Source organism: Clarias gariepinus, chromosome 11 (genome assembly GCF_024256425.1).
Source record: "Clarias gariepinus isolate MV-2021 ecotype Netherlands chromosome 11, CGAR_prim_01v2, whole genome shotgun sequence".
NCBI classification, from domain to species: Eukaryota; Metazoa; Chordata; class Actinopteri; order Siluriformes; family Clariidae; genus Clarias; species Clarias gariepinus.
The window spans coordinates 14,463,720-14,479,206 of NC_071110.1; the positions used below are offsets into that span (position 1 = coordinate 14,463,720).

The 15,487-nt window shown below is 36.7% G+C and overlaps 1 protein-coding gene across 1 annotated transcript; it reads right to left on the reverse strand.

Annotated features, from left to right (window-relative positions):
- Positions 1-526: 526 nt before the first annotated feature.
- ano7 (anoctamin 7) lies at positions 527-14,945 on the reverse strand. The gene is made up of 24 exons (XM_053506795.1): positions 14,854-14,945; positions 13,547-13,699; positions 13,181-13,229; positions 12,020-12,168; positions 11,313-11,420; positions 10,677-10,813; positions 10,303-10,360; positions 9,419-9,529; positions 8,179-8,344; positions 7,836-7,926; positions 7,658-7,754; positions 7,434-7,577; positions 6,792-6,929; positions 6,597-6,695; positions 5,602-5,704; positions 5,411-5,522; positions 5,271-5,325; positions 4,965-5,062; positions 4,727-4,872; positions 2,208-2,413; positions 1,848-1,987; positions 1,580-1,670; positions 1,149-1,268; positions 527-1,056 (listed from the first exon to the last, which is right to left on the reverse strand). Exons 2-24 carry the CDS (start codon positions 13,637-13,639, stop codon positions 925-927), a joined length of 2,643 nt encoding a protein of 880 aa, XP_053362770.1. The 5' UTR covers positions 13,640-13,699; positions 14,854-14,945; the 3' UTR covers positions 527-924.
- Positions 14,946-15,487: the final 542 nt, after the last annotated feature.

Sequence of the window (15,487 nt, forward strand, 5' to 3'; positions counted from 1 at the left end):
GAAACCCTGGATCAGACTGCGACGTGATCTGTACGCGGGTACACTAAATTACACAATATGACTAAAAGTTTGTAGACAACTTACCACGCAGTGTGGCACTGGTTATTTGTGATTACTGTATTCAGTCACCAGAGCATTAGTAGTGTCAGAGTCAGCCAAATGATGTTGGCTGAAAAGATCTGGGATGCAGGTCAACTAGAATTGAACCAGCATTTGGTTCATACTGAACGGTTTAGTGGTGTTGAGGTCATTCACAGTTCATTCAGCTCATAATTCAGTTTTTGAGTGTTTAGTTTTTCCCAGGGGAGAAGGTTAAGAGTAACAATATGAAACAAAAAGAGTAACAATAAATATGAAACAAATGGAAATACAGTATATTAATTACTGAACAGATTCACACAGATTCATATATTTTTACTGTATATCAATGGGAAAATAGGTTATAGACATACACATAGTTTCATAACACATAGAATGGTTAAAAAAAAACAGTTTCTTTCAAGAATTTATTAATGTTATTGCATGGGTAATAATACATTACAATTTTTCTGAATATTGTGGGTCATGTAAAGCTACAATATATTGTAACCACTAGATTGTCATGACTGGGATTGCACATTACTATATTCTCCAAAACAGATTACTTTATTCTCCAAAAAATATTGTCATGACAATCTAAACAAGATATTTTGTAGTTGTGCAATTGACCTCACAATATTTTGGATAAAATAAAAAGCAAGCAAAAAAATTGCCAAGATGGACAGAAATGATCAGTGATCAGTTGATTTTTAGAATTTTTGCGCTAATGAGTTTTATTCTCATTCTTATTTGAAGTTGATTTTAATGAGCCAGAGCTAGATCTTCCATGTTTTCTCATAGTCTTTCGAGTACATCATGTCCATTCCTTCAACTCCTGGATAAATATCAAACATCTTTAGAAATTTCCTCAGAATTCACACTTGACACGGGGCAGAAAGGGTCATGAGGTGAGGCTGTGGTACTCTCTGGTTTTATTCTTTGTCGTAATCCAGAGGTTTCAACTGCTGCATCTATGGCCTACATATCGACATACAAGAGCAAAGATTACACTTTTATTTAGTTACCTTTTAAATATTTAATGGCTACATCATCGCCTGAGACAAATTTACCTGATTCTCAGCCAGAGCTTCTTTAGCCATAAAGCGCTCCCTTTTGATCTTTATCTCTACCTCCTCTGGAACATCAGGAACCATCCAATCAATCATGCGACCAATTAGAAATACCACATGCTGAAACAAAATTTAAGAGAGAACATGAAACCTATATTCAAAACATGAGAGACATAAAGACCTTGTCCAAGATTTAAAAATATGCATGGTTAAGCTGTTTTGGGGTTAAGAGTGCAGTATAGGTTTTGATTGTCAACAGGTAAACAGTTGCTTCATACACAATTAAACGTCAAAGTCTCATTGAGTTCAGAGGTTCTAAGAAGTTCTATTGAAACAAGTTAAAGACTTAAAAATAAGCAGAAATATGTAAAATTTCAAATACGAATCGCATGCGGTTAGATAGATAGTTCATAAACACATGTTGACCGCACCTCAAATATAATGACAAAACCCAGTTGAATAGCCAGTAGATTATAGTACTCAGAAGTGTGTTGTCCCCTTTCATCCCTGAATCCCCGATACCTAGGGATAAACACTGCAATTTCAGAAACTTAATTGCACAAGACTTTTACTCATGTGAATTTCTTTGTACCTGGTAGTAGATTTATATTTTAGGAGTTTTAATAGATTATGCAACTCCCACCAAATGTTATGAAATCAACATTTTACAAATGCCTACTTTACTGAAAGAGTCTTTACCTGCACTGCATAGCACTCTGGGTGAAGTTGTTGGGTGCAACAGAGAGAGTGAAATTGATGTAGCCTTTCAGAGTGCCCTCTGTGGTGTAGCGATAGTACAGACGTGGCAGGAAATCAGACGTGAAAGCAATCAGGAAAGCCTAGCAAAGGAACAGGAAATTAATTACTGCCAAAAAAAACTAAGCAAAACACATTATCTCCCATTAGCTGCTTCACTGATTATGTTTATACTAAAATCTTTTTCTTAGAAAAACACTTTCATCAAATCTTCAAAAGCTGTTTTAATGTTGAGCCAAACAAAAATATCAAAATGGAGCAAAGCTGGGTTATCAAGATATATTATGAAGAAGGAATGCTCACATTGCTAATCACAGCCAGATAGGTGATGACCTCTAGGATTGCAAACCATATCCCGATGTCCTGTGCCCGCTGAGCCACAGGCCTGCGATACTCACACACAAATTTCTGTGCATCAAGACGTACCTCCACCCAATTATTCACCAGGGCAAAGACTGGGGCCAAGGGACATGCTGCCACAAAGATGGTAATGAAACCAAACTGCAGAACTGTAAAGAGAAGTTATAATGAGTATTATTCATCACAATGTATACTTGGGGATTTTTTAAAATCTCAAACACAAATGTCTTCACTGGATAGCAAAGACAAAAAAAATCGGTCTTGCCAGAGTGCCACAGGACAAGGTTCAATTCAATTTAATTTATTTTTATTTGTATATTTGTAATTGTCATTGTCACAAAGTAGCTTTGCACAATCAAAATAATTATTTAGGTTCAAGTTTTTCCGTAAATATAAATGTAAAGTAACAGAACAATACTGACATTAGTAACTTATTTAAATAAATTATTGGTTAACCCCTTAACATTTGTTAACTTTACCTGTTATAATAAATACTATAAAATAAATAATATTTGATATACGAGTGCTTTGACACACTGTACAAGCACACTTCCAGAATGAATTATGCTTAAAAAGTTAAGGTTTAACTGTACATTATATAATAAAAATGTCAAGTTGGCATGTCTGTACTCTGAAGATATTTAGAAAAAAATAGGAAGGGGGGGGGGGGGTAAAATGAGTAATAGAACACATCAAGATGTTTTGTCTTTCTGTCTGTTTGTGCAGGAATCACATAAAAACAGCAGTAAAAACTACTGAAAAAAGTTTTAATTGGGGTTTTACAGGTGTATTTGGCCGAGCTTGAGGTAACATATAGGCTTTGTTTCATCGCAATCAGCCCACAGAAAAAGAAGATATGCTACTTTGATCTTTAAATGGAAAATGCCCTTATATTAAAAAAATATCGACTTTGAAAAAATTCATCTCAAAGTTCATCTCAAAATTCAGCACAAGGCGGTGTACATTTTTAATATCTGCTTATTAGTGTGCAATTCTAACCTACTTAATAAACATGATGTCACACCTTCATTCTGCGCACTACACGGTAACAGGTAAAAATGTAAGTTTTGCATTTCCTTGGCATTTTGCTTTTTTTTTTAAACAAAGTTCTAATTAAATTTAATGGTGTATGCACATCTAGTATATACAAAAAATGTACAGCAGATGCCTGCACAAACAATATATATATACTCAGCAAAAAAAGGAACGTCCTCTGACTTTCAACTGTTTTTACTTTCAGTAAACTTAATGTGTAAATATTTGTATGAACACTAAAAGAGTCAACACCATAAGACATAAACTAAAAATGTTTCACAATGTGTCCCTGAATGAAGGGAGGCTCAAAATCAAAAGTACCAGTCAGTATCTGGTGTGGCCACCAGCTGCTTGAAGTACTGCAGTGCATCTCCTCCTCATGGACTGCCTATTGCGGACAGTCCGAGCACTGATGGAGGGATTGTGTGTTCCTGGTGGGACTCGAGCAGTTGTTGTGGCCATCCTGTACCTGTCACGCAGATGTGATATATCGGTACACATGTGATATGTGTACCGATCCTGTGCAGGTGTTGTTACACGTGGTCTTCCACTGCGAGGATGATCAGCTGTCCTTCCTGTCTCCCTATAGCGCTGTCTTAGGCGTCTCACAGTGCGGACATGGCAATTTATTGCCCTAGCCACATCAGCAGTCCTCATGCCTCCCTGCAGCATGCCTAATGCACGTTCACGCAGATGAGCAGGGACCCTGGGCATCTTCCTTTGGGTGTTTTTCACAGTCGGTAGACAAGTTTTTTTAGTGTCCTGCGTTTTTAGAACTGTGACCTTAAATGCCTACTTTCTGTAAGCTGTTAAGGTCTTAACGAGCATTCCACAGGTGCATGTTAATTAATTGATTATGGTTAATTAAACATGCATGGAAAACATTGTTTAAACTCTTTACAATGAAGATCTGTAAAGTTATTTGGATTTTTACAACATTATTGTTGAAATACACAGTCCTGAAAAAGGGACGTTTCTTTTTTTGCTGAGTTTATATGTACAGGAACTGTACTCTAGCTTTACAATAACAGCACACCCTTCCTCTTAGTCAATGTATAAGCAATTAAAAAATAAAAAATTGATTGAAGAATATGATTATTATTAATATTCTTATAAGAGCATGTCTCAGTCATTACTTATTCCTTATTTAGATACTCTCTTTTAATCATTAAGTAATCATTAGGTCAATAAATTATGCTTATTTCTACTTTGTAGAAATACATGATTCAGACTGTAGATGAATCTTAGAAATTAGGAAGCAGTCTTTATTCCCACTTATGCACTAGTTCAAGCAGTACATCTATTAGCATGTCCAGTGTGCACATAACATTGGAACAGAACAATTTGAAAAAAATCTAAAATTATATGCAAAAAAAAAAAAAGGATGAAAATATAATTATGTGGAATGAGGAAATTCAACAACTTACCCATTTCCAGATACTCATCAAACAGGCCTTCGCACACTAACAAGCTATAATCTGTTTCCCAGGGTGCCATGCTGTCTTCATCATTTGCTCCCTTCTCTTTATGAGCTGGATGAAGTTTACGCTTTTGCCACCATGCCCTTAACTTACTGCAGAGATCAAGTGAGGAGACTTTTAAAAGCTTTTTTAAGGGAAAACTCTGAAAATTCCACTTTTTTGTCATAAAGAAATTTAAACTTACGGAAGAACAAATTCTTGAACATTGTTGATGAGTTGTTTGCCTACCATAATGACCAGCAGCTCTTGAGCAAGCTCAATAAGACATCCCGAAGCACCACACTGAAAGAAATGAGATAACCAGATAGAATTCCTGAGCCTGGACACATTATTAAAGTAATTTTTTTTATTACTGTGTAACACTTTTCATAAATTTTTCAAAATTTAGGGAAAACTTAATATAAAAGAAATTGTAACAATTTATTAAAGAATCAACATTCATGTTTCAACATTAACATAATGTATTAACATAAATGCACTGTACACTCACATCTTCATTTCGAGTTCCAAAAAGCGTATTATAGTTTCCAGGATATCCTACAAACCTTAAAAAAACAGCACATTAAATATTCATGTTTATTTGTTTTTTACACAAAGTGAACAGTGTTGGCTGTACAGTACAGTACTCACTTGCCCTTAAAAAATGCAATGTACACAGGAGAAGAGTAAAAGTTGACAAACTGGAAGATGAACACTTTGAGAATAAAAGCATCTTCATATTTGGTCTGCGTACGGTGCATTTCTGTTCGTGGTAAAGTAAAAAATTATGAGCTCTGTAATAGTACAACAACCATAAAAAAAACTTCAGTCTGCTTGCTCACCCCATCGGGTCAGGATTTGGGCGAGACGTGTGTAGACCTTAGACAGCAACATAATCACCACCAAGTTTAGCACTGAGCCTGTGATACTTGCTATCCTCCCAGCCTGTGGTATTGACAAAAAGAACAGCACTGATGTAAAAAAAAAAAAAAGAACTAAGGCCAAAATTTTTTAGAAGTACATGCATATTTAATAGGTTAGGTGTCACCTCTATAGTCCTAGATGGAAAAAAAAAACTTTAAGGCTAATGAAGCTGTTTGATGTCACTTTTTTGGACTGCACCACGCATAGCAAATAATTAAGGAGATTTTAAATTACTGGAATTGGAGTACAAAACACTATCGAACGCATTAAAACCTGAAAGGATAATGATAAACAATTCAGAAGAAATGTGATGGGAAAAAAATATATACAATGACCATGACAGCGTTTACTTAAACGTTTGGTGAAGTTGCGTCTTAGAAAAAAGAGCATGTCTACACTTACAAACTGACAAGAACTAACTGGATCAAGACTAAACAGCCATAAGAAAAGCTTCTGTTAGTAAAACTAATAATAATAAGAAAAGATTCTGTCTGGGGGTATAAAGATTGGACTTTGAAACAATGGAAAAAGTTATGTGGTCTGATGAATCTTGATCCTATACTAGAGTGATGGGCATGTTAGGGTAGAAAGGGAAGCGCAATAAGCAATACACCCATCATGCCTAGTGCCCACTGTACAAGCCCCTTGAGGCAATGTGATGATCTGGGGTTGCTTCAGGTGGTCAGGTCTAGGCTCAGTAACATTATATGGCAATAAAATTAAGTCAGCTGATAACCTGAATGCACTGAAAGACCAGGTCATCACATCAATAGTTATTTTTTCTTCCCGAATGGCACAGGCATATTCTAGAACTCAATTTGTGAGAGCATAGAATATATATTCTGACAATTATAATGATGATGTTCAAAAGTAAAACAGTACTAATGCTACATAATAGCCAAAATGTACTTACAGAGAATATGAAAAAAGCATTGGCAGACTTGTAGATGATGATGCTCAGTATTGTCCGGTAGAGAATAATTGCTATCAAGAACATCAGAACTACCGCAATCTGCAGATATCAAGCTTAGTATCAAAATAAAAATTGGACTTTCTTTAACATATGGATAAAATAAGGAAGTTTGTTTTTCTGGCATTGCTATTTTACCATTAGAATGATGACCATGTTGCCAGTCACAGAGCGCCGGAACCGGCTAATCTCTGGGAAATGTGGCTCCTCTGCTCCTGTTATAGGATTACGGACTGTCATCGGTGCCATGGCAGTGAACTCTGGCCTTGGCCTTTCCTAAAATGAAAATTGATAATATGAAGATTATTATAAATGAACTTTTATATTATTATTAGCTATAATAATATAAAAGTTTGTAAATTTCGAGTTTCCTTTTATATTTGAATATTTTCCTGGTCCAGGATACCTTGTATTGACAGGCAGGACTCAACTGCATAAAGTCAACATTACCATTACCATATTCCTTATTTCTTATAGTGCATACATTTTTTGACAAACATAGTGGTCGGCTGGAGGCAGAGAAAGGTGCGTTATTATTTATTTTCATTTTGAGAACCCAAAATGCTGCTCCTTCAATTGGTGAAAGCTTGATAATTGATTGAATCATATGTGGCATGTTACCAGGTATGAGTACTGTATATATTAAGTAGGTATTAATTTCTTATAAACACATGCCAACCAAAGTCAGAAACTAAGATAATATGTACTATTATTTTCACCACTCCGGTGTTTGGTTAAGCCACAAACCTGTCAAAAGTCTTTTTATGTTTTTTTCCTTACCTCTGCCTCCTCAAACTCGGAGCAGTCCCACTTGTGGGCCAGGATAGAGCAGGTACGCTTCCAGTACTCCAGGAAGGTTACTGCCCAGAGGGACATGAAGATACTGAAGAACACTGTTGCCCCATTGTCAAATAATAATCCTGTCTGGGACAAAAATAAAACAATATATTACTGCATACAGCAGACTAACATACAACAGCAGCTTTCAGGCTCATTAAACTCACTTTATAAGTATAACAGATGCTGGAGAGGTTCCAGTAGCTGCAGATATTACAGATTGGGCACATGACAATACTATCACCATTGTTGCAGATCTCCCGTCTAAGGGAAACAAGTATTAGTCGTGACAGGAATACTCTGCTAATACTCTTGACCAAGGTAAAAGATATAAATATCGCTCACGCTGGGACATCAGTGACCATAAGCCAGATTCCGAACAAAAACATGAGGAAGCCTACAACTGCAGCAGGAAGTAACCACCCTGTATAAAATCCTAGAGAGAGAGAGAGAGAGACAATGGATATCTAAAGATATAGCATGTGTCAGACCATGGAACAGACCAGGGTGAGGTAAAACTTGTCAAGCACTATTTACCTTTAGATAAGAAACACATCTATCATATATTTGCAACTAATCTATTTCTTAATGAAGCAAATCACAGGTTCTTAGATACAGTACAGTACCTGTGCACTGACATGTTTTTGTATTGACTTTATATACATTTCTACATCTTCATACTACATACCTAACCAGGCAAAGTAAAGCGCGACCTTCTCTCCGAAATATTCCCGGATGTGGTCTAGAGGCTGATACTTATTCCAGCAGCCCCAACGTGCCCAATACTGATATAAGATTTGCCTCATGCTCAGAGAGTCAGGGTTAAGTGGTCCTTTGGGTACCTGATAACGCCCCTGAAAACAACAGCAACAGAATGAGTGTAATGGTTAGTACTGGATTTAATGCCACAAGGGATAATATCAAGATTTACATTGCCAAGGGTGTTTTCAAACTTTCAAAAGTTTTTACATTTTGTAATGTTTCACACGTATTTTAAAATGGATTTAAATCCTTTTTCTTATATTTCTACGCATAATAGTCCACCATGACAAAGTTAAAACAGGTGTTTATATATATTTTTGTTACATAATTGCTAAAATAAAAAAAAGACTGAATTATCCCATTTACAACCATATTCAGACTCCTTGAAATTCTTAAACTTGACCAGACTCCACCTATGTCTAACCGAATTCACCGGAAATAATCAGGAAAGGATCACACCTGTCTATATACAGTATGGTGTCACAGGAGATGATGTATGCCAGTGTAAAAAACATAACCATAAGGTGGAGAGAATTATATGTAGACCAGTGAGACAGGTTTGTGTCAAAACTGCGATTTGGGGAAGGATACTAGAACATTGCTGCACTGCACCGGTGCTGAGTGAAAACCTTCTTCAGCGCGCTTACAAAGACAATGATCTGAAGCATAGTGCCAAGTAAACACAGGAGTGGCTTCAGAAGAACTCTGGGTCTTGAAGTGGCCCAGCCAGTCTAGACCTCAACCTAATAGAGCATCTCTGGAGAGACTCGAAAATGGCTGTTCACTGATGCTATTCATCCAACCTGGTTGACTTTGCATAATTTTGCCAAGAGGAATGGAAGAAACCTCCGAACAAAAGGTGTGCCATGTTAGTATCATCATTAATGAGAAGACTTGAGACTGTCATTGCTGCCAAAGGTGCCTTAAACAAATACTACAGTAAGTGATGGGTCTGATGAGGGAAAATGAATGTGAAACAACTAAGTGTGGCAAACTTAAAGGGTCACTGGATGTAACATAAACTCACTGGAGATGAAAATAAAAGAAAATTAATATATTTTATATTATTGCTCTAAATACAAATTCTGTCATAGTGTAAGACTCAGTATAAGGTTTTAATTGTAGTGCATGCTTCTCATACTCTTATGAGTGTAAACGAGACTCACCTCGTGTAATGGATATGCAGCAGTGAAAACTTTCTCACTGACCAGCCTGGCTATACCAACCTCTCCCCTCTTTAATGCTCCAAACTGGGTCCTAGCTAATATCTCATACATCTGTGGGGTATAAGAAGAGGATCTTATTATGTCACATTTAGAAGTATTGAGTAATTATTTACTCAGAATTAGGGACATTACCTCATGGAAATGCCATAACTGGGAATAAAACAATATATGGTGTGATTGTGGGGATATTAATTAACAATGGGATGATGTGATGCTTACCATCCCAAACAAAATTGTGTTCCTGTAAACCCTGAAACATTTTATTTAACAGCAATTTGATATTTAAAAAAATCATTGTTTGATCATTAAAAAAGACAAAGAGTAAATTTAAGCATTCTAAAACTACCTTTATTGTTAAGAAACTACCTCAAAACAGGTAAAAAAAAAAAAGAAAAGATTCCTTTGTCCTGAAGACTGTTCTTTGAATTACAGTGTTGTTGTATAGAAAACTAATCAACACCTTATGACCAATTCATTTTAAAACACTGTCTAATAAAATAAAGGGTTAAACAATGATTCATTTTCATACATTATTAATTTACGGACATCGTTCTTTTAACTGTTTAAAGGTTTAAAGTTACAGTCACTTTACATTCAATTTACATTAAAATTTACAAGATCTGTGCAAGAACAGTTGTTATGATGTGACATTTACAATAAATTAATAAATCTGTGACATTTGGGGCACAGTAAAATAATTAAGCTCAGGATTTACTGACCTATAACACACCATACTTTAACACCTGAATATTGTTAGAAGTTATGAAAACAGGGTAATGGCTAAATCAGCAACCTGGCTATTGTTTCAATGCGATCAAGCTTACAATTTGATGTCTCTGTGTCCTCTTAAAGAAAGTGTCCTTGTTTTCATGGCCAAGAAACCTGCAAGCAAAACATGGACATGATAAATGTACAGTAGTGTGTGTGTGTGTGTATGCATGTGCGTGTGTGTGTGTTTGACTTTAAGGAGGTGGTACAGGAAGCAAACTCTGTGTAAACACTACTACTTATGAACACAATGAACTACTTATGAACTACTACTTAGCACATATTATATTTATTCTTTTCTGCTTCCTACAGCACGCATACCAAACATATCCGTAAACAATCAGCTGATTTTTCATTACAGTTAAAAAGAAAAGCCTCAGGCATTTGACCAACATTGACGATGAGTCACAGGGCAGAGATGGTACTGTACCTCTCCAGCTTGTTTGAGCGGAACTGGCAGGTGTAGTAGTCTGTTGGAGGGTTCGGGACTTCCTGAGCTAAAATATTCTGGGAGTGTAACTTTTTGAGGACTCTTTCTGACCAGTTGGATTCTTGAGATGTCTCAACCTGTAAGAGCAGATCTATCAGACAACAATAACACTTATACTGTACACACATTTCATGAATATAAACTTTATAGCCAAAAGTATGTGGAAGAAACGTGGAATATCAAACTCATATGTGGTTCTTCCCCGAATTATAGCCGCAATGTTTGGAGCACATTACAATTTCCCTCTTGAGTCTACCCCTGTCCACAAAGTGTGGGCTATAAAGACATGGTTTGGGAATATTGGTGCAAAAGAACTTGAGTGGCCTGCACAGAGCTCAGACAACTGAACTGCTTCATCAGACAAGTGTCTAACCTCTCTAATGTCTAAATACAATTCCCTCAAAAAGCCCTGAAGAATTAATGCCTATAAGTTTGGGTTAGGATGTTCTGCAAGCACATAGTATGGGCGTGATGGTCATCTGTAAACATTTTTTTGGCCATACAGTTTATTTTGCATGTCTCATGACCCTATACACAGTAACGTTTCTGTAAATTGTGTCGTCCCCCCCAATTCACCTGTAATGGAACTCGGAGGCTGATCTCCTCTGCATAATAACATAACACGTTCCAAGGGGCACTCAAGAGCACGTATGTTGTCTTTGTCTTGCCCTGCACAACCTCTTTCTAAAAACAGATAACAAAACATAACAATATGGATGGGTATTCAAGTCAAATGGGACGTCTGATTGAGCAAAATCAAAGGAAAAAACAACCATTACTTTTCTATATAATCTCCTGCTAGACTAATGCACTTATCCCAGACTTTAACTAGTATTTGTATACCATTAATGTTGAAAGTTTTCTCAGTACAATTTAGCCATGCTCAGACTGCTTGCTTTAGGTCTGAAACACTGGCCTCCCTGGAACTCCTCTAATGGCCCAAACATGTGGAAATGGCTTGAAGCGGGGTCAGGACTATACAGGGATGTCCAAATAACTCTCAGTTGAGTTCCTGTAATGTGCAAGTAGTGCCCATGAATGACTGTGTGTGCAGTTTTCACAGACAGATGCGTCTCTTCCACAAGTTGGCGACAAGTCATCCATCGATTTTCAAGGCTCAGGCGTTCCACTTGCTGAATGTTCATAGATTTTGAAGTCTTCTATAAATCTTGATATGTTTTATACTTTCATATTTGGTTCCTTAAAAATATTCAGTACATGTACTATACTGCAGTTAACATATATTTAAAAGTGCTGATCATTACTTGTGGGTCAATACTGACCATCTCCTGACGCAGCCCAGCGGTTTGTAGCCTGGACAGGAACTCCATCCTCCATTTGCTGTGGTTATCATTAGTGTTTTCGATTGATTTGTATTCTGGTTCAGTAGCCTTTGCTTGATTCACTGGCTCCTCCCACACCAGCACAAAATCTGTTAACAGACAAAATATTAATCATTTTTTCATTTTCCAAACCTATCCCAGGAAGCTTTGGACACAAGGTGACATTTAATCTGGATGGAGTCTTCATACTTTGCAGGTCACAGGGGCACAAATACTTACCCAATCACACACTGTAGACAATTTAAAGACACCAATCAGGCTACAACGCACATAATTTAAATGTGGGGGGAAACTGGTGTACATAAAGTAAACCCACCAATGGAAAAAATTGAGCCCCCACTCCAGGAGGTGTTAGGTATTAATACTAAGCACTGAACCACTGTGCCCCTATAGATTCAATATTATAAATGAATGTTATGAATGAACAGTCTATGTTTATACCATGTAAGAAAAAAATAATTATGGTAGATTAAATTGCACAATTAAATGATGCAAATACAAAAAAACAAATATTCATCAAATTAGATGTATATTTAGTGACTGGGGTATTTTCTCTGGGAGGCAGCATGATAGCTTGGTGAGTAGCACTGTCTCCTTGCACGTCCAGGGTCTAGGTTAGATTCCTGTCTCGGCTCTGTGTGCATGGAGTTTGCATGTGTGTTTCCTCCGGGTACTCCGGTTTCCTCCCACAGTCCGAAGACATTCAGATTAGGTTAATTGAAGCTTCCAAATTGTCCCATAATGTGTGAATGAGTGTATAAGTGTTTGTACTGTATGTGTGTGTGTGTGCCCTTCAACCCTGTATACAGGATAAAGCGGTATAGATGATAAGATAATTTAGTATTTTCTCTGATAATCCCTGATCGTTACTTAAAATCAAAAAGCTACTGAAAAAAAAGTTTAGTCAGAATGCTTGAGTAATGAACTGGAAGTGAGTGCAATATGAAAGTTAAACAATGCACTGATTTTTTTCATATGGTAACTCCATCCATCAGTAACATTAGAGTTTTATTTCGGCATTCACGTACACACATGTACTCTTATATAATAATAATAATAATAATAATAATAATAATAATAAAACATCAAATGCAGACTTACCAATGCATGTGACTCCATCACTGAACACATTCCTGTCCTTTTGAGGTGACTGTGTGGAATCCATGTCATATGTGACATATTAGATATACAGTAGTTCAAACTAAAATAAAGTTGTACTACCACATTTACCCAAGCTCTAATGAATACAAAGCAAGGGTACACATGAGGATCTTTTAGTCGTATGTTACGTGTATGCAAAGTAACAGGTGGGATTAACAATTTGTAAGCTGACTTTGTATAAAGCCACATGCAAACTATAATCACTTACTATATAGAGCTCATACTCTTACAAAGTAGGAGAAATAAAGCAACAATCTTTTTTATTATTATTATTTTTAGTGTTTCTTAAACACTTATAAAACTTACTCTGCCCATTCCCATGCTTCCGTAGTTATGGTCAGGGAGCACAGACAGGCTGATCAGTGTGGTGCTGTCTTCCACTTCACCCTTCTTCTTCATCGCAACCCCCCAGCATTAGCCAGCCTCCTCACTTTTTTTTTTTTTTTTACTAATCTCTCTCTGAAAAAGCATGTCAAAATGGCCTAGCATGTTAGAAAGAAAGGTTTCTTCATATATTTATAAATGTCTGTTTATCCGTCACATAATAACCACAGACAGCTTGTAGGATTTAAAAACATTAACAAGTATTTGATTTATTAGCAGTTGGTATTGAGTCAACAGCACTGACAAAGTGAACCTAATTAGCAATGATATCCAGCAAAACAAATGCACATAGATCCCTAAAGGAAACAATGAGCTCACAATTCCCCATTCAGCAGAGGAAACACCATGACAAAACACAGGCCACGTGGCCAGGTCCAAAGATGTGAGACACTTGCTGTCTTTCTGTCTCCTGGGTCTGTGTACACACACTGAACCATCTCTGACTCACCATCAGTGCCAGTGTGGTGACACTGATAAAAATATTAATATTATATTTAAACACCAAATGCAAATGTAGCAAAGATATTCATAAAATACATGAGCTCTGAGCTCTCAGGAGAGATAGTGTGTAATGCAATACTGAGAAGCCAAACAAAATGTTAATGTTGTTCATTTTCTAATAGGCTTACAGTATCACAGTATCACTAAACTTATCCTAACATTTAACATCTGGTCTCACTTTAACTGTGAATAGATTGTCAAATGCCAAAGTAAATCTTATATCCTGACTTCATCAAAAACAAGTTTGGTTTACTCGTCATACAGTATATAATAACAGTAAATGTCGATGCAATAACAATGCACAGTTTCGTATACGGAATAAACATCAATGATCATTGCAAATATATCTAAAAGCTGCTCAGCTGTTTCAGTTACCAGTAGGATACAACCATAAGGGTTTCCTTTGTGTCGTATCTAAATTAACAACTAACAATGGTGCTTTCCCTGTATTGCATAATAAGCTGTTGTGTTATGTGCCACTGTGGGGCGACTACATTATTGTCATTTGGCTGTGGGATTCCAGTCATGCAGAGACCTGGATCACTTCGGAGTTCTCTTCACAGATGTAAGCAAATAACATCAGACTCATTGTCCTCAAACGCACACTGCTAATGTAAATCAGTTTGTAATCTGATAGCTTCCATTGCAGTAGTCCTGATTTACATGACACCAAATATTTTCCCTCCACATTTACATTCTCACTGAGGTTTCTCTTGTTCCTTACTTACCTGTTGCTGCCTGAACCTCCTTGTGTTCTGTTCCTCACCTTAGGATCTTTCCTGCACAAGTCTATGGTTAATATGGAATGGTCTACAGTTCCAGAGAATGGTTGCTCAGGATGTGGCACTCACTATAACCCTTCCCCTCAAGAAAGATAAGGTAGAAGGCAGGGCAAAAGAATGATGAGAGATGTAGGGGCGGTGTTTCATCCTGTTTGCTCTTAAGGAGGAGTCTTTAGCACTTATACACATACACACACACACACACACATACACACCTATACACATTCGGATCACTACGAGTTGAGATCCCACTTTAGCTCATGCATAATCTGGTCTTTGCTGAAGTATTTTCTCAAAGGAATGATCAGGCATGGTTATGTTGGCTCAGAAGCAGTTGGCCTAAAATCAGTTAATTATAACATAATTATAATCAATTGAAAAGAAAAAAACTTACCTCCAGCTCACAACACATCTCCAGTCAGAAGCAATAAATATTTGGTTGAGTTATAATATACCATACTGAAAACAGTAAACTATTGATCTGGAGAACAGGCATTCATTTAAGATCACCTTACCTTACCAGACTTGTTATGAAAGTGGCTTTATTGGTTTGTGGTTTGGTCCTCTGAATGCGTTTGCA